Source organism: Bos mutus, chromosome 11, assembly GCF_027580195.1.
Source record: "Bos mutus isolate GX-2022 chromosome 11, NWIPB_WYAK_1.1, whole genome shotgun sequence".
In the NCBI taxonomy this organism is placed as follows: Eukaryota; Metazoa; Chordata; class Mammalia; order Artiodactyla; family Bovidae; genus Bos; species Bos mutus.
In genome coordinates this window covers 14271098-14295075 of record NC_091627.1, presented here as the reverse complement: position 1 = coordinate 14295075, position 23978 = coordinate 14271098, and the positions used below count along the sequence as shown (strand labels likewise).

The 23978-nt window shown below is 51.7% G+C and overlaps 1 protein-coding gene across 9 annotated transcripts in view; it reads left to right on the top strand.

Annotated features, from left to right (window-relative positions):
- Nucleotides 1-23978, top strand: part of DAB2IP (DAB2 interacting protein) — a 212214-nt gene that overhangs the window by 68511 nt on the left and 119725 nt on the right. Inside the window, exon 1 of one of the 9 annotated variants that reach the window (XM_070379059.1) lies at nt 5932-6202. The exons of the other annotated variants lie outside the window; for them this stretch is intronic. Within the exon in view, the coding sequence (XP_070235160.1) occupies nt 6079-6202 (124 nt within the window). The 5' untranslated portion in view covers nt 5932-6078. Of the gene's footprint in view, nt 1-5931; nt 6203-23978 lie in introns of those variants that run through there. 9 annotated transcript variants of the gene reach the window in all.

Genomic DNA, 23978 nt, shown 5'->3' with positions numbered 1-23978 from the left:
TGTCCACAGCTTCCCCGGTTCCATCACCTGCTCTGAGGTTTCCTTCTAACCCCGACCTTCCAGGATTTACAACAGGCTGTTGACATGTACAAGAGAGATGTGTCCTCTTCTCTGGGCGTCTGGAGGGCGGGAGGAAACACCTAGGTGATGGTTTGGGACTGGAGGAAATTTCTAGATCCCAATGGGATCCATGGAGGTGGATTAGCAGAGATAACTTGTCGTAACATGTGACACCTGGGGCCCAGAGATGTCAAGGGACTTTCTCGGAGTTACACAGGGCCCAAAGAAATACAGTGACCCTGCCCACTGGCCTTTCACCCCCTTAGAGCTCTGCCTCTCCCAAGGGCTCAGCCCAGTTTTGGATGACTTGATTTCAAAAAAACACTCACAGTACCCGAGGCCCTATCTGTGTGTGTTCCAATATCCACGCTTGATTGGTCCCCTAGTTCTGACTGTGTTGAGCAGGGCAGGGCCATCTAAGCCTGGGGTCATCATAGCCCTGACTGGGCCATTTTTTATGAAGGATGTCATTAACTTTGTTGATGGCTTTAGGGAGGAAGTCCAGAGGCTGGTGGAGGTGGTGGACAGCTGGTTGGGCCTCGAGCACTTGAGCGTGACCTCTCAGGCTTGTCTGCCCCTCCTGCCGTGTTGGTGATACCCAGTTCCAGCCTCCCCCATCTGAATGAAGGTGCTACTCGTGGTCCAGCCATATTCCCGGATGAGCAGTGGACACAGGAAGCCGTCATTGCCTGTCAGACAGGCTGCCTCCCGGGGCAGAGACCCGTGACCTCAACCATGAATTTCCCCCACAGCACCCCCTTTCCCACCCTGCCCAGGGCTCCAGCGACTCAGAGATTGGGGCTGGCCTGGGAGGCGGATGTATGCAGGGCTGCCTGGCTGGGGACTTCCCCTGGTCACTACTGCGCACCCTCGTCCCGACAGGAAATCTGACAGGTCTGAACCCTCCAGACACCCATTGTGTGGAGCCTGGCGTGGGCTCCAGTGTTTCCCCTGTCAGGATTCCATCCCTTCTTGCCTCCTCCTTGCCTAAGCTGGTTTTTAAGGAAAGTTTCAGACTGTTGCCCCTCCTCCATCTCGGCATAAAGTCCTGCTCAATCTTAAGACCTTTGCTCTTTCCAGCCTGCTTGAGTTCACATCCTGACTCCTAGTGCAAGCTGTGTGACCTTAGGGGAATTACTTACCCTCTCTGTGCCACCAATATTTTCTGTAAAATGAAGGTGGTGACCATCAAATGAGATAATGTGCATAGCTAAAGTAGTAGTAAGTGCTGAATACAGTTTATTGCTATTAAATCCAAACTTCACCCTCAGACAAACTTGTAGTTTTCCTGTGTTAGAGGTCTCTGGCTCTGGTTCCCTCCAGGCGTGAGCATCTCTCCTCTCTGAGTGGAATCCAGTGTGAGATAATGTTTGTGTTGCTGTTTTTTCCTGCACAACATGGCCCTTCTGAAAAGACCAGCCCCTCCTGCTTTGCTGTGTGCTGTGCTCCATCGCTTCACTCGTGTCTGAGTCTTTGTGACCCCATGGACTGTAGCCTGCCAGGCTCCTCTGTCTGTGGGATTCTCCAGGCTAGAATACTGGGGTGGGTTGCCATGCCCTCCTCCAGGGGATCTTCCCGACCCAGGGATGGAACCCGCATCTCTTATGTCTCCTGCGTTGGCAGGCAGGTTCTTTACCACTAGCGCCACCTGGGAAGCCTGTTAGTTGAAGAATGGGTGATCTATCCTTACACAGGAGGAAACACAGTCCCGGATGGGCAATTTAAGGCTTTCCAGAGGGTAATTCTGATTGTATGCTGTGTTCTCCTTCCTCACACGACTGTAAATCTGACAGCCCATTAAGATGTGAGGCTGCACTGGGCTGGCCCCTCTCTGCCTCTGAGCCCACCTGACCCAGCCCTGGCCTGGCCTGCACTTGACCTGGACTTCCAGCCCAGCAGGATGCTATTCCCCTCCAGACCACTGGATCCTGATGGTCCTGTGCCCACATGGGGAATTCTTCATGTCCATCCTTCTCTGGTCTTCTCCTGTGTCCTCACTCATCAAACCTGACTGGTAGGGTGTGGCAAGGGTGGAGAGAGTCAGGTTGCTTTGATGAGGTGATGTCTGAGCTGGGTCCTGAGGAATGAGGAGAGTTCGCCAGGTGGGAGCAGAAGGGAGACCTTCATGGCAGCCATGTGGCCATCAGGGCAGAGGCTGGAGCCTTTGGAGGCTGAAGCCTTTGGAGGCTGAGAGCAGATAAATCAGAGTGTCTGGCATGGGTTGGCGTGCAGAGTGAGGGGGCTGGCTGCTTTGTGACAGCTTGGTCCTTTGTGGTACTCCGGGAGTTCACCTTTGGGGGCTTTTGAGGGATGATGAAGGTGATGTGCGGTCAGGTTGGATCTGACTTAACTAGCTCCCATCCCCTTGCCTGGCACTTACTAAACATGCAGATTTCCAGGCTTCATCCAGACCCACTGAATCATGCATCTTGGAGGAACCTCAGAAATACACATGTTTAACTAGCTGGGCCATTTGGGGGCTAGAGGCAACGGAGGCTGCAGCCTTGAACACCACCCAAAACAGCATGTGGGGCAGTTCAGGAGACCCTTTGGAGGCAAGACTGTGGTGGGAGAACAAGACCACTGAGGGACTACAGCCTGCAGGGCCCCTGGCTCACCGATCGGAAGGGTCTGGGGAGCCCTTGCTGGCCAGGGCTTCCCCTTGAAGGAAGGTCTGTGGCAGGAAGTGGTGGTGGTATGAGGGGGGGCATTTTTAGGTGCCCCCCCCTCCAGTCTGGGCAGTCTCCGGAAAGCAGCTGCTTCTGTTTGAAGGGAGGAGGCCACAGGGGCAGCAGGAGGGGGTAGGTGGCTTGCTCCACAGCGGGATTGATTCCAGATGCTCTGCTGGGTGTGCAGGGAGCAGGCTTTGTCTGCCTGGGGGTCCTGGACCTCCTCTCTCACCTCCCACCCTGCCCCTCCCCTACTCAGCAGCCCAGCTGGTATCTTCTTGGTACTCATCTCAGGCCCAAGGAGATGTTCGGCTTGGATGCCTGGCAATGCCCACTCCATCCCAAGGCCAGAAATGCAAAAGCTCCTCCCTCCATGAGGCAGATAGGTTAGGAGTCTGTAACTTCTCCTTGTAGGCAGGGAAACGGAGGCACAGAGATGGACTTGAGAGCCCAAGCAAAGCAGAGTTGACGCCAGACCTTTGGAGCCCAGCTGTGTTTACAGATGAGATCCTGAAGTCCCCCCTCAGCACACAGTCTTCTAAATCTGCTAGTTGGGGGTCCCAGACCAAGACCCGCTCGTCCCAGCCTTAATCAGCTTGATCACTTGATCAGTCTCTCCTCTCCTTCAGGAAAGCTAGAGACTGGCTAGAACCTGGGAATTCCTGTTTTGGGGGAAACTGGGCCGAATGCCTCTTGTCCCCATCCTGAGCTGGGCCTCCTGGGAGTCCTCCTCCCCCCAAAACTAGTGGGCCTGGCTGCAGAAGTTATTCTTTCTGGAAATGCCAAGGTGTGGGTAGGTGGCTGCAGGAGCCCCAGAAGAGTGGGAAGGGTCCAAACTGGATGTCCTGGAGGAGGCTCTAGAACCCGGCCCACCTCTCCTTGGAAGATAGTATTGCTCTACCCAGGGGCCTCTGCATTTGTAAAAGAGGCTCCTGGTAATGTGTGCTATTGCAAATGAGCTAGAGCAGTGCTTTAGCCAAAGGAGGCTAATGGGGGTCCTTGCAGCCCTTGTGGTTTCCCATCTTCCCCAGGGATTGGCCAGAGCTCTGGGGAGAGGGGCCAGGGGAGTTGATGGCTTCTGACAACCCAGACAGGGTTTGGAGGAGCAATACCCCTTCGGCCCCTCCCCCCTGGTCCTGGGAAGGCGCCTGGCTTCCAGCTGTGATCCAGGCTTCTCCTGACCTGGGGGCCCTCCCTTCTGGCTGAGGGAGCTAGGGAGGGGGTCTCCTTTGTAAGGTGCAAAACCTGGTCTGGATTCCTGCCGACCGCCCCACCCCCTCCAGGGCCCCACCTTTTCAGCTGTGCTGGAGGAAGCTGTCCAGACTACCTCAGGCCCCCCATCGGACTCTCCCACCAACACACCCCTAGGACTACTTGTCAGAGTCCCATCTGAGGTCCTTTGTCTCTGTCACTGAGGCAGGTAGCTCTCCCTGCCAGGGCCTCAGTTTCCCCTTCTGTACTTGAGGGGTTGGAATTTAGGCAGATGGTTATGAGGATAATTTTAAAAATAAATGCTGCTGAGGCAAGGTGGTGTAGAGACAGATACTCCCACAAATGGCCAGGGTGGCCAGGGAAAGCTGCAGGAAGTGGGCCCTAGAATGATGGACTTTGGCCAAGCAGAGAAAAGTCGGTAGGAGGCCAGTCCCTTCTCTGTGTGTGTGTGTGTGTGTGTGTGTGCGAGCGAAGTGTGTGGTAAGTCGCTTCAGTCGTGTCTGACTCTTTGCGACCCCATGGACTGTAGTCTGCCAGGCTCCTCTGCCCATGGGATTCTCCAGGCAAGAATACTGGAATGGGTTGCCACCTCCCCCTCCAGGGGTTCCTCCTGACCCAGGGATGGGACCCATGTCTCTTAGGAGTAAAGAGGCGTGAGAAGCAGGGGAAGAAAAGAGGTGAGGCTGGGGTGGTTTGAGGGGAACTAGATCGCTGGAGGCTCAAATACCAAAGAAGCTTCTTTGCACTTGTGGCTTTGGGACTCTGGGGAGCTATGGATGGTTCTTGAGCTGGGGAGTGCCTGACTTGAAGGCTTTCAGCAGGATGCCATAGAGGGAGCCTCAGTTTCCATCCCTACAGTGGGGTAGGGATGGTTCTGCCCTGGTCGCAGCCCTACCAGAACTGCTGTAAATGCCCAGCGAGGGAGACCTCACAGCATCTGAGGTGTTTCACTTGGGAGAGGGTTTAGATCAAAGGCTGCCCTTGTGGCTCAGCTGGTAAAGAATCCGCCTGCAATGCGGGAGACCTGGGTTGGGAAGATCCCCTGGAGAAGGGAAAGGCTACCCACTCCAGTATTCTGGCCTGGAGAATTGCATGGACTGTATAGTCCATGGGGTCGCAAAGAGTCAGACATGACTGAGTGACTTTCACTTTCACTTTAAATCAAAGGGACAAAATGTTCAGATTTGGCAAAGCCCCCACGGATACATAGGTGTTCATTCTGTTCTCTCTAGATTTTGTGCGCTTGAAATACACACCCTAATTGTAAATATATAAAAGTAATACATATATCAAACAGAACGATTTTTAAAAGAACAGGTGAATGTCCTGCCTGAAGTGAAGTGTTAGTTGCTCAGTCTGCCCGACTCTTTGTGGCCCCATGGTCAATGGCCCTCCAGGCTCCTCTCTCCATGGGATTCTCCAGGCAGGAATACCAGAGTGGGTAGCCATGCCCTTCTCCAGGGGATTTTCCGGGGATCGAACCCGTATGTCCTGCATCCGCAGGAGGATTCTTTACCGTTTGGGCCACAAGAGAAGGCTTTCTGCCCGGCAGGGCCCCTGGTGTGTCAGGGGGTGTGTTTGTGGGACGGTGCTCAGCCCACGGAGCCTGGTGTAGAAACCAACCCTGCCGCATCGGCCTCATTCGAACCCCAATCGAAGGTGACCAGTTCGAGAGCAGGGTGCCCCCCTGGTCGCCTTGGGTGCGCCCTGCCCCGTGCGGAAAGAGTGCACACACGCGGGTGCCTATACCCGCCGTCGGAGTGGGGCGCCGCGGGCTCCCAGAGGTCCGGCCTCAAGCTTTCAGGGTCGATGACCCTCCTGGGGACCCGCCTGGGGTCTCAGGCACTCCGGCCCGCCTGGCCCCGCCGACTCCAGGCCGGGATTTCTCCCGCACTGACTTTCCGGGCCGGTGCCAGCCCGGCCTCCCGGTCCCCGGCCCCCGCGGCGGGGCCGGCTGCTCCGCGGAGGGCGGGAGCGGGAGGAGGAGTTTGAGCGACTTTGTGGGGCAGCCTTGGCCTCGGCGGCGGCCGCACCGGCGCGCGGGAGAACACCGGGACGCCCGCCGGGCCGGCCGGAGCTGGCGATGGGGCCCTTGTGAGCGCGCCCAGGCCCGGCCCGGTGCCCGGCGGGCGGCAGCATGTCCGCGGGCGGCGGCGCCAGGAAGAGCACCGGGAGACCCTCCTACTACTACCGGCTGCTCAGGCGACCCCGGCTGCAGCGACAGAGGAGCCGCTCCCGCAGCCGGACTCGGCCCGCCAGGGGTAGGCGCCACCCCGACCCCTGACCCCGGAGCCGGGCGCCCTGGGGTGCCTGGGACTCCAGGTCCTCCTGCTGTCGATTTACCCCGACCCTCTCACCCGCCCCCCGTGGTTGCCCCTTACTGTGTCTACTTGTTCCCCAATCCCCCGGCTTCTCCCCATCCACCACGCTGGAGGTGGGGGAGTCGGGGATGGGGGAAACTGAGGCTTGGAGGTCTCCTCTTGCCAAGGGCAGGCAAAGTGGAGATCACAGTTCAGCTTCTCGCCTCTGAGCCCCAGTTTGGACCTCTGCGCCTCAGTTTATTCAGTAGCGGTGGCGGAGGGGGGGGGTGGGGGGGGAGGGATGGAGTCACCCTGAGGGGTTCTGGCTCAGTTCTGGCTCTCCCCAGGCTCGCAGGACCCTGCCCTCTCAGCCTACCCTCCCTCCAACCCCCTTGTGGCTCCTCTGGGACTTAACCAGGACTCCACCATCTCTTGGGTGGAGGGACACATGGGTGGAACTCCGGGGTCCTATTCCAGGGGTCCTTGGCTCCAAAGGAGTGGTGGCTTGTAACATCTGTCCAGGACCTCTCTGAGTGGGTGGGTGAGGGTGGGCGCCACCTCCTTTGAAAGGAGTTTCTCTCTTTCACGGCCAGGAGGCAAGACACAGAGGGGGGAGGTGCAAGCAGCATTTTCTTTTTCCAGTAACAGGATCCTCAGCTGGAAAGGCGTGTGATCCAGGGGGCTGGGTGGGGGCTGGGACTTCCTTCCCTGGCTGGGTAGAAGGGAGTGGGGAGGCCCCCCTGGAAGGAGGAGGCCTTCAAAAGGGCCCTGGGTAGGTTGGAGTCCCTGGCAGAGGCTCAGGCCCACGGAGGTGCCCATGGGTGGGAGGAAGGTGGGTGGGGGAGTTGGGAGGACCTAATGGATACCTGGGCTGTGTTTACATCATCGGGTTATCTTGGGAATCCGGAAGGCTGGCCCGGTGCCCAGCCTGACCCAGAGGAGTTTGAGCAAATCTGTGCTTGGCATCTGGTTAAGTGCCCCCTGCTCCAGGCTCTGGCTTTGTGGCCTGGACCCTGTGGTTGCCCGGAACCTCAGTTTTCTCGTCAGTGAGAGGATAAGTCCGGCAGGCAGGCAGTACAAGTTCATCTGCCTCCCCAGGAATGGGGAAGACTTTTCCCACAGTCAGGGCTCAGCAGCAATGCACGGGGCTTCCTCAGGAAGTGGTGAGTTCCTGAGGTAGTGAGTTCCCCGTGTGTGGAAGGGTTCAAGCTGAGGCTGGGAATGCATATGCGCGTGTGTTCTGGGAATTCAGTCTTCAAGTTCTCCCAAGGCTTGTGATCTCCTCCCCTTGCCTTCCTTGAAGCGGTCCCTGACTGCTCCCTCCCTCCAACCTGGCCCTGGGCCACCAGAGATCTGGGCTCAAGCACTGTGATGCTGGGCAAGGTTTGTCATTTTTCTCAGCTTCCTGGGCTGTCAAAGGGGGCTGGTAGTACATGGAAGATTTGGGGAGAAACGGGTTCAGGTTGTAAGAAGCAGGAGCTGTACAGATGCCCCTGCAAGCTCAGGTCACCGGCAAGCTCAGGGCACCTCCTGCACCTACCCCACCCCTGCCTCATGCCCTCTGTGACCTTCCCTTCACTCTTGACCTCAGCCCAGCTCTAGTCCCGCGGGCACAGAGAGGATCAGAAGCTCCCCCTCCTGCTTAGCCAACTGAGCAGGAGACAATCAATGCATGTCTGGCCATTGCCTGAGCCCCAGCTCCCAGGCTCGCTTGTGTGAGAGCCCCAGCCAAGCACCCAGCTTGCAGGGAGGTGGGAGGAGACTGTTCCTGAACAGAAATTATGTCTGGGGAAATCAGGGAGAACTTCCCAGAGGAGGTGACATTTGGACCGAGTCTCACCACCTGGCTGGAGTTTCCTTTGGCAGAGGGAGTGGTTGAGTCAGATGGGAGTTCAAGCCCCAGGTCTGCACAAAGCCATCCTTTGGCCAATTACCTCTCGGCCTCAGTGGCCTTGTCTGGTAAATGGAGGTGATGACGGCAGGGTTGTTTAAGGACTGAGGGCAGGAAATATTGAGCTGGCCCAAAAACTTGTTTGGGTTTTTCCATAAGATGTGATGAGAAAACCCAAATGAACTTTTTGGCCAACCCCATACTTGGAAAGCTAGAAGCCTGTGCTGCTTGGGACTCAGGCCACAATTGATGTTGTGTGAGCTGTGGATGTCCTTACTCTGGACAGAGCAGCAGTCCTTACTGTTAAAGAGCAGAGTAAGTCTTATCCGTAACTAAGTCGTTATCCTTACAGAGCAGAGTAAGTAAGGATGTCCTTACTCTGGACAGAGTGCAAAGACGGGGAGTTGGAAAATGTCTTGATATGGTGGCTGAGATGGTGAATAGTCTGCCTGCAATGCTGGAGACCTGGGTTTGATCCCTGAGTCGGGAAGATCCCCTGGAGAAGGAAATGGCAACCCACTCTGATATTCTTGCCCGGAAAATTCCATAGATGAAGGAGCCTGGCGGGCTACAGTCCATGGGGTTGCAAAGTCAGACACAACTAATTTTACTTTACTTTATTGTGGGCAGAATTCATCCTGGGGTGGCAGAGGGCGTGCATTGGTTAGAGGGGATAGTGGGAAACAGTAGTTGGGGCCTGATTACAGGCCCTTGAGCGATGTGGAATCATGGGTGGGAGCAGGGTAAGAGGTGGAGGTACCCGGCTGGGGGACAAACCTGCCTCCAGTAAACTCCCAGACCCCTGACTATGCCTCAAGGACCTCCTCTCCCCCTGAGGATAGCACCCCGACCCAGGTGGGAACTCTTGCTGGGGGAGCCATCCCGAGGCCTTGAGCTCATTCTTTGTGACCTCAGGCCTCAACCTCCCCCTCTGTGGGGGCAGAGGGGGGCATTGGTCCCACGGTGGTGACATCATCAGGTCCCCAAGTATCCCAGCCCTGATCTGACCCTTGCTTCACACCCATTCCGGCATCTGCCACCAGCAAGGAAGGACAATGACCGAGAACTCAGATGTGTGTTTGTTCAGAAACAGGAAGGAACAGGGGAGAGTTGGCAGGTGGTGGGGACCCAGCTGGGCCTGGCCAGGGGAAGGGTTGTGACCAGTCTGCCACCCGTCTGCCCACTGCCCCCACTGTCTCTCTGGAGTGGCTGGCAGGGAGCTCCCTGCAGGCTCAAGAGGAAGACTTTGTCTCTGGCAGGGCTGCCAGTGCGGGACTGTGTCTGCAGCCCCCTACGGTGTGACCACAGCAGGGCACTAAGCGAGGTTCCTCCCTTTGCTGGGCCCTGAATCCTTAGGAAAGGCAGAGTGAATCTGTTGCTGGTGGGGCTGGGGCACGAAGTTTGATGTGGCTGGAGGCAGGGTGGAAATGGTGACGCTGGTGTGGCGAGGGTCATCTGGCCACTTTACACTGGACCTTGTGGCTCAGACCACTTGAAGGCTGGATGTGACCCATGAATTTGAGGGGGTCCTGCCACCCAAAGTGTGTCACCAAGCCAGGGTACCTTCCCACCTACTCCCACCAAGGTCAAGATAAGCTTTGTCTGTCTGAGCTACTTGTACCCCTGGGAAAACTTGCATTTCCCCCCTGCGTGAATAAAGTTCGCCCATTCACTCAGCTAGCTAACACGGCTTGAGCACCTACTATATGCTGGGAATGGGGCCACATGGGGAGGAGTTGCACAGGCTCCCAGCCCTTGACAAGCTCCCAATCGGCTGGGGAGGCTGGCTTGTTGAGCTGCCATGGGGCACCGAGTCCTTTTTGGGGCACAGGGCAGCGGGTCGTGGGAAATGAGCTCAGATCAGCCACGAGCTAGTTATGTAACTAGGCACATCCCAGGGCCTTAGTTTCCCCATCTGTCAGTTGGGGCTAATCCTGTTAGTTGCCTCCACGTGTCAGGAGGCCTCTTGGAGTGCCCATCCCTGTACTCAGGGGAGGTTCTTTTCTTTATGTCTTCATCTGAGTTTTTCCAGGCATCCAGACACATGCCAGGCCCTGCCTGGGCGCTGCAGTGTTGGCCCATGTTTTCTCCGTAGATGGTCAGTTCCTTTGCCACGCCCCCACACACCCCATGGCATGGGCCTGTGCCTTGCTTGCTGTGTGCTTCTCCTCCCCTCCACCTGGGGGTCTTTCCTGCTAAGCTATGCTGGAGTCAGTGAGAGGGGCCTCAGGAGGGGGCTCCCAGGAGTGCCCCAGCACCCCCCAAGGAATGCAGGCAGGAGGACCTCACAAAGGTGCCCTGGAGGACTGGCGCTGATCCCCTGAGGTGGTGGTCCCCTCCCAGGACTTAGAAGTTGGCAGCTGAGTGATCCAACCCCTGGGGTCCAGAGGGAGATAGTGAGGCACAGAGGGGCCACTTTCACAGAGAGGGGTATGGAACCCCAGTAAGGTGGCAACGTGGTTTGGGGGGGTTGCTGGTTTGAAGAATCTGCTTCCTAACTGGGAGCAATGGTTAGAGAGGTGCCCGAGTGCCACCAGAGGGAAAGACGGGTGCTGGGACCACTCCTGGGGACCCTGGCTTCAGGCAGACCTACTGAGAGGCCCCTGGGCAGCGGTGTGGGCCCTGGGGGCTGGACAAGCCTGAGAACAGCCCTGGTGGGGGCTGCCTGTACCTTGTGGTCCCCTCGGTCTTTAAATGTCCATGCAAGGGCCCCCAGCTTGGCTGAGACCGCTGAGATTGTGCACATACCCTTTTCTGCCTTGTTTCTCCCTTTGTTCCTGCTGAGACATCCCTCCTTTGAGGGGTTGGCCCCAGCTTCCCCAGGCCCTCCTCACCTTGACACGCCCCAGGTCCTGGGAGTTTCACTCCTCCTCATGACAGGTAATAAAGTTCCAATGACTTCTGTCTGCTGAATGCCTGCTCCGTGTTGACAGTGGGCTTAACTCGGTTATTTGCCTTATTTAATGCTCACAGCAGCACTGTGAGATGGATACTGGCATTATTCTCATGTTTTAGGTGAGGAAACCGTGTCCCAGAGAGTGGGAGCCTTGGCCACCTTCAGGCAGCTCAGAAAGAGTGGAGCCCAACTGTGCCTCACTGCACATCCTGAGCCTGTGAACACACCACCTTGTTCCTCCTTAGGCAGATCCTTCTGAGGTCAGGCCTCGGTTTTGATAAGGCCACTACCTCCTCCTATCTGATTTGCACAGTCAACAACTCTACTGAGTGTTCACAGCCATCCTGGCCATAAATCAGGAGGAAGGCAGGGGAGTGACCCCATTGGCATCTGTGTGTGGGGGGCAGGGTCAGTCTTCCTGGTCCGCCTCTCTGTGCCTTGGATGACTCAGGCCATTCCCCGGGCCCAGTCTCTTCCCCTGTCCCCACCCCTGCTCCCATTCATGCCTGCCAACCATGTCCTTTCCCTGGGCAGGTCACAGGTCTTACAGCCTCCACCCTGTTTATCCACCGAGTTCCTTTGTGCTGAGGGCTTAGCATCTCTTGAGGTAAGGTCCCTGGAGACAGGCAGGTAGTTTGAGGCCCACTTCCCCAAGCGGTCTAGGCTCTTGAGGGAGGCCAGAGGCCCCAGTGCATCCACTGGAATGTCAGCCTCTTGGTCTTTGTGTTTCTGGCCCATCCTCCTCACCTCTAATAACAAGGAAGAAAATAGCTTCCTTTTCCCCACCTGACCATCTGCCAGGTCTGGTGCTTAGAGCTTCACCTGACCTTCTCCTTTTAACTTTCCAACCCTCCTAGAGGTTGGGGTCATCACCATCACTTCCCTTTGCCAGGTGAGGAAACGATCTCAGGGTGTGGAGGAAGAGGCCAGGTTCAAACTAAGGCCCATGGCCTCCTGAGCTCATGCTTAGAAGCAGACTTCAGTGGGTCAGGATGGAGCTCTGATTGCCGGGCCCCCTGTCTCTGGCTCAGTGCATTCAGTACTTCCTGAGACCTGGTGACATAGACATGGCCCCAGAGCGTGCTTTGCTTAGCTGCTGATGGGGGAGGTTGGAGGGATTGATCCTGGCCGTCTCTTGCAGCTCCAGCCCTGGGAGCTAACTGTTCCCCATGACAGCTGTGGAAACTGAGGCTCAGGGAGCCAAGGCCCCTTGCCCGAGGTTATGTAAAGAGGTTAACGTGATCCATGTCTGAAATCCACACTCCTTTGCATCCTATTTCGGTATTGATTTTGTTTGTTGCTTAAGATTGGCATGGATAGGGAACTTCCTTGGGGGGGGGGGGGGAGTGGGTGGCGGCGGTCAAGTGGTTAAGACTCTGTGCTTCCAATGCCAGGGGTGCGGGTTCAATTCCCATTTAGAGAACTAAGATCCTGCATGCCGTGCGGTGAAGCCAAAACATAAAAATAAATTAAAAAATTAAAAAAAAAAAAAAAAGGTTAGCCCAGATGGAGACATTGAGGCAGCTGGGTCTTCTTGGTGGTGGGGGGTTGGGGGAAGAGGGGTTGAATTCCTGTGTAACTTGACCCAAACGTGCTCACGTACCGAACCTCATACATGTTATGCTTTGAAATGACATGTAGCCTTTTGGCTATTTTTAAAAGAAAAGCAATGGCTGTGATATTTCCCCTGCACCTTCCTCTTGAGGCCACTTGGTTAAATGTCAGGAAAGGGAGAGTATTTCCTGGTCAGGAACATTCAGAGCTTGCGGGGAGCTGAAGTTTTGTTTTCTGTTAAGTAGGTGTTTGGGGAGTCAGTTCCCGATCTCCCCTGTCCCACCCCCGCCTGCCTGCCATTTCTCTGGGAAGGTTGTGTTTGACAGTTGCTGGGAGGAGGGTTTTGAGAGGGAACAGCGGAGATGCCCGCGCGTGGAGTGGCAGGGTGGTTATTTTTAGCCGTCCCCATCCAGTAGAGGCATTTCAGCGTTTGTTCAATATTTAATTATCCATCTGAAACTGGCCCACGTGGCCTTGAGTTTGGAAGCAGTTCTCTGTGCTGTGGTTTCCTCTGATTGCATAAATAAGGAAGCGAGGGGAATCTCAATAGCCCTCCAAATAATACGAATGAAAAAAAATTAAAAAAGAGTAGACTCGGTGCTCAGGAAAGGATGGGCTTGGTTCCGCAGTCTAGACAGACCACCTGTACGTTAGCAGAAAAGCTGAGCCCGTGAGGACGCCGACCACGTCCTTGGAAACGCAGCCGTGCTTGGTCTCTGAATCCCAGACTCCACAGCTGCCCGGGTTTTTCTTTGGGATGGGCTCTCCCCCCACCTCTACTGGGTTCCTGTGTTGACTTTGACAGCTGCCAGGTACCCGAGAGGAGGTTTGGGGATTTTGGTTTTGGAAGTCTTGTTAGCTTTTATTTCCCTTCTCTCTTCTTCCTGACAGACAGGAGAGCTCTGTCGGCATCTGGGCTGTGTTATTTCTTTCTTCTTGGCCCTTAGAGGTGATGTGTTGACATGGCTGTGAAATGGAAAAGGCAGAGCCCAGGGAGGAAGGTGTGGGGGTGCAAGGCCTTGCCTGCTCCCCTGGGACTCTGGTGCGTGAGGGGAACAGAGGGGAGAGGAAGAAAGCTGTGCCAGAGGGAGCCAGGCAGCCAACGATGGGCCTCCTTTTGGTGTCCTTTGGCTTGGGGGTTTGTAGAACTTGGATTTAGAGGTTGGAAATCAATAAATCGGCATTCTGGGCTAGTCGTAGGGAAAAGGTGTTTTTTTTTTTTTTTAATCCATTTATATCTCTATCCTAGGGCTTCCCTGGTAGCTCAGCTGGTAAAGAATCTGCCTGCAATGCAGGAGATCCCAGTTCGATTCCTGGGTTGGGAAGATCCCCTGGAGAAAGAGATAGGATACCCACTCCGGTATTCTTGGGCTTCCCTGGTAGCTCAGCTGGTAAAGAATCCGCCTGCATTGGGGAAGACCTGGATTCGATCCCTAGGTGGGGAAGATCCCCTAGAGAAGGGAACAGCTATCCACTCCAGTAGTCTGGCCTGGAGAATTCCATGGACTGTACAGTCCATGGGGTCACAAAGAGTCGGACACGACTGAGCAAATTTCACTTTTACTTTTCACTTATATCTCTATCCTGGGGACTGGGTTTGGCTCAGGAGTGTGGCCAGGGTGGGAGTCCTCCTGAGTGCACCATAAATGCTGTGTAACTTCTGGGCTCCGGAGTACTTTGAACAAGTAGATGTGAAGCAACGTAGGGTATCGTTATAGGCTGGGTGAGTTGTCGTTATCTGTTCATTTAAAGCCTGAGGGGTTAATTGTAGCTCTGTTAGGGCTGATCTAGAAATAAAATGTGATGCCTGTGGCGATCGGAACCATCCAGATGGTTCCTTAGCATTCTCTCCCCGCCAGAGGCTGCTACAAGTGTTACTTGTACTTGTTCAGAGCAGCAGAGCTTTAGTGAGCCACCTACTGTTTGCAAGCCCTGTGCCAGGGGCTCCCATAGAGCGTACAGTCAGCCCCCACCCACAGGAAGCCGAGCCTAAGGGGAAGGCGGTCCGGTAAGCAGGTTAGCAGATGGTGTGACTGGAAGGGCAGGCAGGGCCTTGAATGGTGAGCCAAGAGGTTGGAACTCCCCCCTGGCGGGCCAGAGGGACTGAGAGGGAGAATTCTGGAAATAACAGTCATTATAACAGCACCAGCTTTCCCTTTTCGAGTACTCCGTGCAGGTGTCCGCTTCTGAGTTCTTCATGTGCAGTATTTCATTAAGTCCTCATTTTCACAGATAATCTTTGAAAAAAATTTTTTTGCTTATTTATTTATTTTTGGCTGCACTGGGTCTTTGTTGCTGCTTGTGGGCTTTCTCTAGTTGTGGCTGGTGGGGGAGCTACCCTTCGTTGCTGTGTGCGGGCTTCTCATTGCGGTGGCTTCTCTTGCAGGGCACAGGCTCTAGGTGCTCGGGCTTCAGTGCTTGCAACACAGGGGCTCAGTAGTTGTGGCTCTCAGGCTCTAGAGCATGGGCTCAGTGGCTTGTGGCACACCAGCTTAGTAGTCCAGTAGCACGTGGAATTTTCTCGAACCAGGGATCGAACCCATGTCCCCTGCATTGGCAGACAGATTCTTCTCCACTGTGCCACCGGGGAAGTCCTTTCTCACAGATGATCTTATCAGCTCTCTATTGCAGATGAGAAAACTGAGGCTCAGATGGATTACGTGACTTGCTCGGCATCACCCAGCTACTGAGTGGCCAAGTCCTTGATGTTTCACTCTCACTGTACTTACCAGAGCTGCGATTTAGGAAAATGATTTTAAGCCCCCAGCAAGCTAGACTGATGTGATCCAGGGAGCAGGGAGGTGGGGAGAGTGGAAATCAGTGATCGTAGATGACTGTGTCACCCATCCTGGTGCAAGAGGAATGGGTCTGAGCTGGGAGAGAGAGGTCAGGGGCCGTGCTCACAGCAAGAATAGTGGGGGCTGGTGGTGAGATAGGCCTTGGCAAGTGGGGAAAGGGGCCTCCAGAGTGGGGAGCGTGGCTAACAGGCCTGCTCTGACTCTTGATGCTGCAGGGGTGGGAGAGGGACACCGGCCTGCAGTGGTGGGGGGTGTTGCTTTGGGGAGCTTCTTCAGGAGAGTGATAGATAAAGGCTGGAGGCTACAGGGGGTCGAAAAGTTGGGGGTGGGGGTGGCAGGCAGAACTGGACATTGCTGGAGAAGTTGGGTGGATCTGGAGATCTGAGAGAAGCCTGGGTTTGCCATTAACTGTCTGGATAATCACCGTTCCACCTGGTGTCTAGGGACCAGTTCAGAGCTGTGTGTTTAGCAGCAAGCTGGTTGGGGGCCTGGGGGCCTTCCCCCACTAGCGGAAACCTCTGAGTCCTCCTGGGAGGGGACCCTGGGCTTCTCAGGACCCAGGATGCAGCCCTCTGGTCCCACCCCCAGAAGCAGAGCCGTTCAAAGAGGGAGGGGCCAGTTTAAGGAGTGGGGGGCATAGGCTGGGGGATGCGATGTTGTGAAAGAGGCTCCTGGGTCACCGATAGTCCCCAGGAGAGAACCCCGGCTATGGGCAAACTCCTCTGTCTCCTTTTTAAAGAATATAAAGTTTATGTCAGTGTTTTGGAGCTTCCCAGGTGGTGCTAGAAGTAAAGAAACCACCTGCCAATGCAGGATACATAAGAGACCTGGGTTCCATCCCTGGGTTGGGAAGATCCCGTGCAGGAGAGCATGGCAACCCACTCCAGTATTCTTGCCTGGAGAATCCCATGGACAGAGAGGAGCCTGACAGGCTGCAGTCTATAGTGTCGCATGGAGTTGGACAGGACTGAAGCAACTTAGCACGCACATACATGCATGTCAATGTTTTGCCACTTTCCCCTCAACCAATGGCACCCCACTCCAGTACTCTTGCCTGGAAAATCCCATGGGTGGAGGACCCTGGTAGGCTGCAGTCCATGGGGTCGCGAAGAGTCGGACGTGACTGAGCGACTTGACTTTGATTTTCACTTTCATGCATTGGAGAAGGAAATGGCAACCCACTCCAGTGTTCTTGCCTGGAGAATCCCAGGGACAGGGGAGCCTGATGGGCTGCTGTCTCTGGGGTCGCACAGAGTCGGACATGACTGAAGTGACTTAGCAGCAGCAGCAGCAGCAGCAGCCTCAACCCCTAGAATTACAAAAGTAATAAAGAAATAACCATTATAGAAGAGAAGAAAATTTTTAAAATTGACTTTAATTCCAGCACCCAGTGATAAGCTCTGGGAGAAGTTGGAAGGTTATTTCCAGGCTTTTTCCTTTTCTGAATTTTTGGAAAAATTCTAAAATATTTGAAAGTATAGAAAATCATATTGCAGACACCCATGCACTCATCTCAGACTAAGTGAATGTTAACATTGCCATGATTGTGTCTCTTCTTTTTTCCCTCTTTTCCTTAGAAATAAAATGATTCAGGTACAGCAGGGGATCAGCAAAGCACAGCTAAGAGGCCAGATCCCACCTGTTTTTATATGGCCCACCACCTGTTTTTGTATGACCTGTGAGCTAAGAATAGCATTTACATTTTTTCAAGGGTTGAAACAAAAATCAAAAGAGGAATAATGTTTTATAATGTGAACATTATAGGAAATTCAAAATTTCCATGTCTATAAGTAAAGTTTGTTGGAACACAGCCATGCTCACTCATATTGTCTGTGGCTCTTTTCACATTACCTTGGCAGAATTAAAGAGTTGAGACAAATCTAACATATTTGCTGTCTAGCCCTTTATGAAAAAAAAAAAATTTGCTGACCCTTGAGATATAGCTAAAGCCTCCTACACTCTCCCCAGGAATAATCAGCCTCCTCAAGGCAATGCCTGTCCTGCCCACATGTGCTATTATGCTTTTACTACATTTGCAAATGCTTCCAAATGTGTAGTATTGCACTGTGGGTTTTAAAAATGGGGAGAGAGAAATTGTACATGGTGGAGGAGAGGGAACACTTGTTTCCACGCTGGGACTTCCTTTAGTGTTAAGCGTTAGTCACTCAGTCGTGTCCGCCTCTCTGCAACCCCACGAACAGTAGCCCACCAGGTTCTTCTGTCCATGGGATTTCCCAGGCAAGAATACTGGAGTGAGTAGCCATTCCCTTCTCCAGGGGATCTTCTTGACCCAGGGATCGAACCTGGGTCTCCTGCGTTGCAGGTGGATTCTTTACCAGCTGAGCCACCAGGGAAGCCTTTACTATTCTGAATTCCGGCAACCTGGAATAAATGCCAGCTCTCTGTCTGGCCGGGAATAGGCCCTGTGGCTACAGAGGTGAAGGAGAAAACTTAGGAGTGAAAATGGAAAGGCGACACTCAGCTAAAGTTCTCAGAAATCCTCAGAAAGGCGCCAAAAGAGAATCAAGGACTCTTTGGTTTGTGTCTTTTACCTGGTAAACATCTGAGAAAGGATAGAACAAGCCCTTTTATATTTCAGAAACAGAATAATCACCATTCACCAGTTAAACTCAAATATGATGTTATAAAAACCAGATCCATATCTCTTATATTAAAATCATCAGGTAGAGTTTGTTGATACCTAGTTTGGTACCTCTATTGATATTTACATTTGTGGGATGTAGTGCTCTAAATAAATGTGTAGATTTAGTATCTCGGAAGCTGCTTTTTGGGGTGTTTTTTTATTTTAAACTATTTGGTTTGGGTCAGCCTGGGTTAAGAGAGAGGAATTACTTGTATGTCCTCTATTTATACTTGTGTACAATAAATTTGTTACATAATAGTTTACCTATAGTTAAATGAAATACATGGTTTATTAGCATGTGGTCAATGGTCTATTTGATAATTAAATATATGGCCGTGTACTGAAAAAAAGAAGGCTCAGGGAGGAGAGAAACCTTCAGGCCAGGTAATTCATCCTTGGAAAAGTGAAAGTGTTAGTTGGTCAGTTGTGTATGACTGTGTGCAACCCCATGGACTGTAGCCCACCAGGCTCCTCTGTGCATGTAATTCGCCAGGCAAGAATATGGTAGTGGGTAGCCATTCCCTTCTCCAGGGGATATTCCTGACCCAGGGATTGAACCAGCATCTTCTGCATTGCAGGCGGATTCTTTACCAGCTGAGCCACCAGGGAAGCCAAATTCATCCTTTGGGAAGGCTGGGGATTCTTTGAAAGTGAGACACATGTCAGGATGAGGAATAGGAAGTTCAGTTCTGTTCAGTCATTCAGTCGTGTCTCACTCTTTGCGACCCCATGGACCACAACACGCCAGGACTCCCTGTCCATCACCAACTCCCGGAGTTTACTTAAACTCATGTCCGTTGAGTCGGTGATGCCATCCAGCCATCTCACCCTCTGTTGTCCCCTTCTCCCACCTTCAGTCTTTCCCAGCATCAGGGTCTTTTCCAATGAGTCAGTTCTTCGTATCAGGTGGCCAAAGTATTGGAGTCTTAGCTTCAACATCAGTCCTTCCAATGAATATTCAGGACTGATTTCCTTTAGGATGGACTGGTTGGATCTCCTTGCAGTCCAAGGAACTCTCAAGAGTCTTCTCCAACACCACAGTTCAAATGCATCAATTCTTTAGCACTCAGCTTTTTTTATAGTCCAACTCTTACATCCATACATGACCACTGGAAAAACCATAGCCTTGACTAGACGGACCTTTGTTGGCAAAGTAGTGTCTCTGCTTTTTAATATGCTGTCTAGGTTGGTCATAACTTTTCTTCCAAGGAGTAAGCGTCTTTTAATTTAATGGCTGCAGTCACCATCTACAGTGATTTTGGAGCCCCCCAAAATAAAGTCTGTCACTGTTTCCACTGTTTCCCCATCTATTTGCCATGAAGTGATGGGACCAGATGCCATGATCTTAGTTTTCTGAATGTATGAATAGGAATAGGAAGTATGGATGGTCAAAGGCAGTTGTTAAGGGAGTCAAGTTAGAGGGACGTAGAGAAGAGCTGGTGACAGTGTCTACAGATACTGAAAACTTTGCAGCACTTACCCTGGACTGTTATTTATGAGGCCAATCAGGGGCCAGGGAGTGAACACTGGTGCTGTCCTTTCGGAGAGACATACACAGGGGCAGGATCTTGGAACGCAACTCAGGGTGGGGAGGGGGCGCATCTTCTAGGCGCTTCCCTCCCACCTCCTGAGCACCTGCAGCCTGATCCCTCCATGTCTCCTCTGAGGAGCTCTCGGGCCCCCACCAAATGCTACATATTGAGGATTCCCAGGGCAGGAGATGCTGTGGACCTCAGCTCCCACAGTCCCCTCCATGCCTTTCTCCCAGCAGACGCCACCTCCACAACAGTGGGCAACCTCCACTGACTCTGAACCACACCTTGAACTGAAAGACAACTTGAACTCTGATCCCAATCCATTTGGAGAAAACAAGCTCCTGCAGTTCCATAGACTCTTTACTCCTTCCCTTCCCCACACCCAACATCGCAGAACCAAATGTACAGTTGAGTGAGGCATCCTTCATCTCTTCCTGCCATGGGTAGTGGGGCTGAGGTGGCACCTGGAGATGGAGAGAGTGGCCCAGGGCAGGGGGGTCACTCAGCCTCCTGGAGGACTTGGAACCCGTTTTACCACCCTGGGGCAGTCCTTTGACTTAGAGATCACCAGGCTAGAATCTCGCCTTCCTCATTTCCTAGCTGTGTGGTCACGGCCCTTTCCACTGATGCTGCTGAACTTCACATTCTTCCTATTAAAGTTGGAGCTGATATTTCCTACCTGGACTCAGTGTGAAGATAAAAATGCTCATCGGGTGCAGTCCTCATTTCTCTTAGATCTGTTTCTCCACATTTCTTGATGGTCCATTTTTATTACCTACAAATACAGTAAATCCCCTACATATGAACCTTCAAGTTGCAAGCTTTCACAGATGTGGACGTTCCCCTCTGTGCCAGCTGTTGTACAGTACTACTATACTTTTCAAGGTTCTGTACTGTAAGATTTAAAACGCTTTATGTTTTGGGGTTTGTTTTTTATGTATTACTTGTGTGAGAAGCACTATCAACCTGTTACAATACAGTACTATATGGCAGATTGTGTTAGTTGCATCCCTAGGCTAACTTTACTGGACTTACGAACCGGCTCTTGGAACAGAAATTGTTCACATGTGGGGGACTTACTGTATCCAATTGTTCTGCTGCTAAATCTGTCGAAAAAACTATCTTTTCCACCATCAATTTACCTTTGTACTTTTTTCCAAAAATCGACTGACTGTCTATATGTGGGACTATTTCTGGACTCTTTATTCTGTTCCATTGATCTATATGTCAGTCCCTGTGCTAATGTCATACTCTCTTGATTACTTTAGTTATATTTCCAGACTATAAAGTATCTCTTGAAACCCTGTAATAAAAGCCCCCAACCTGTTTCTAGTGTCTCCAGATTGCTTGGCTCTTCTAGGTCCTTTGCTTTGCCATCTAAATTTAAAATTGAGTGCCTGTAAAAGGCCTGCTAGGATTTTGATTAGGATTGCATTGAATCTGTACATCAGTTTGGGGAGAAATGCCATCGCAACAAGCCTGAGTCTTCCAATTCTTGAAGGTGGTGTATTTCTCCATTTATTTAGATTTTCTTTAATGTCTCTCAGCAATATTTTTTTAGTTATGTCTTACATTTGTTTTTGTTAAATTTATTCCGAAGTGTTTTTGATCCTCTTTTAATTACTGTGAAGGGTGGGGATTTTACCCTACTTGCCGACTAGCTACTTAGCCTTGTAGAGTTTCCTGGGTGCCCGCAGAAGACACAGGACTCATGGGTCAGAGACAAAGGACTCTACGATTCATGGCCTGTAGCGTGAGCTTGATATTTGCATCGATTTTCTTTCCCTCCAGTTTTGTAGGGCAGTCACACATGTTTTTGTAGAACATAAAGCAATGCTGCTCTTTTGTTTTTCCAAATTATAACTTCATGTACCTTATAGGACCTGATGTACAATCTGTGAGTCAACTGTTCCTCAAGCTAAAAATTATATAAAGAGCTGAAATTCAGTTTGCTTTAGTATTACATCCTCAAATTAGACATTTGGAGATTATTTATTTATTGAAGAACAGTTGATTTACAATGTTGTGTTAGTTTCTACTGTACAGCAGAGTGATTCAGTTATGCTTATGTACCTATCTATTCCTTTTCATATTCTTTTCCATTATGGTTTATTGCTGAATATGAACGTAGATCCCTATGTTATACAGTTGTTAGTTGCTCAGTCGTGTCCAACTCTTTGCGAGCCCATGGACTGTAGCCCACCAGGTTCCTCTGTCCATGGGATTGTCCAGGCAAGAATACTAGAGTGGGTTGCCGTTTCCTTCTCCAGGGGATCTTCCCGACCCAGGGATTAAACCTGCGTCTCTGGAGTCTCCTGCCTTGGCAGGCAGATGCTTTGCTGCTAGCTGCACCTGATCCATAATCACATCTTTGAAGTTCCTTTGCCGGATGACACCACGCTTATGGCAGAAAGTGAAGAGGAACTAAAAAGCCTCTTGATGAAAGTGAAAGAGGAGAGTGAAAAAGTTGGCTTAAAGCTCAACATTCAGAAAACTAACATCATGGCATCTGGTCCCATCATTTCATGGGAAATAGATGGGGAAACAGTGGAAACAGTGACAGACTTTATTTTTTTGGGCTCCAAAATCACTGCAGATTGTGACTGCAGCCATGAAATTAAAAGACGCTTACTCCTTGGAAGGAAAATTATGACCAACCTAGATAGCATATTCAAAAGCAGAGACATTACTTTGCCAACAAAGGTCCATCTAGTCAAGGCTATGGTTTTTCCAGTAGTCATGCATGGATGTGAGAATTGGACTATGAAGAAAGCTGAGCACCGAAGAATTGATGCATTTGAACTGTGATGTTGGAGAAGACTCTTGAGAGTCCCTTGGACTGCAAGGAGATCCAACCAGTCCATTCTAAAGGAGATCATTCCTGGGTGTTCTTTGGAAGGGCTGATGCTAAAGCTGAAACTCCAGTACTTTGGCCACCTCATGCAAAGAGTTGACTCATTGGAAAAGATTCTGATGCTGGGAGGGATTGGGGGCAGGAGGAGAAGGGGACGACAGAGGATGAGATGGCTGGATGGCATCACCGACTCGTTGGACATGAGTTTGAGTGATCTCCAGGAGTAGGTGATGGATAGGGAGGCCTGGCGTGCTGCGATTCATGGGGTTGCAAAGAGTTGGACACAACTGAGCAAGTGAACTGAACTGAACTGATTCATGGGTACTAGGATCAGGACATGGGCTCTTTGGGGGCCCTCCAGTACCCTCTGAGGACTACCTTTCCTCCTTCTCCCAAACATGGATGGCCAAAGCTGGAACTGGAAAAAGCATGTAGGAGACCTACCAATATATCAATACAGTATTTTGGCAAACTCATTGTTCATTTGGCCAACTGTTAATAGCAGATAAGAACAGTACAGATGTGCTTCATTCACACACATACACACACGCACACACACGGTAGCATCTACTGGACTGCTGTATCTGGAAGATTCTAACAATCTGAGAGGTCCATGATCTGCTGCCATGATGACCTTACCTTTGCCTCTTCCTGCAGTTTATCCAGCCACTCCTGCAGTGGGAGAAGATTGGGGCTGGGGACACCAGTTCATTGGCAGCTCTAGGCTTCAGTTTAGTTCAGTTCAGTTGCTCAGTTATGTCCATCAAGTTGGTGATGCCATCCAACCATCTCACCCTCTGTCATCCCCTTCTCCTCCTGCCTTCAATCTTTCTCAGCATCAGGATCTTTTCCAGTGAGTCAGTTCTTCACATCAGGTGGCCAAAGTATTGGAGTTTCAGCTTGAGCATCAGTCCTTCCAATGAATATTCAGGACTGATTTCCTTTAGGAGTGACTGGTTGGATCTCCTTGCAGTCCAAGGGACTCTCAAGAGTCTTCTCCAGCACCACAGTTCAAAAGCATCAATTCTTCGGTGCTCAGCTTTCTTTATAGTCCGAGTCTCACGTCCATACACGACCACTGGAAAAACCATAGCTTTGATTAGACAGACCTTTGTTGGCAAAGTTACGTCTCTGCTTTTTAATATACTGTCTAGGTTGGTCATAGCTTTTCTTTCAGGGAGCAAGCATCTTTTAATTTCATGGCTTGGGGAACTTCATTTCCTCACCCACGAGTTTTTTTCTAAATCTATTTTTTGGACTTTCCTGATCCACTTTCTCTACCTGGTCATTTGGGCTACTATTGATTTAGATGTCATTTGTCTTGTTTTCTGATTTTTTTTTCTTCTTTTCCTTTTTTCTCTTCAGATGTGTTCAGAGGGTATAGTTTGTAGTGAATCATTATACTATCTTTTTCAATTTTAATTTAATATTAAGTTTTGGAAGGCTGAATAATTCTTCATTTGGTAAATGATATTGCTGTAGCCCATCTTATTCTCCAAAGAAAATCGCTGACCAAGTTTTATGATACTGTTTACGATATTTTTCTATGTAAGTTCACACGCATA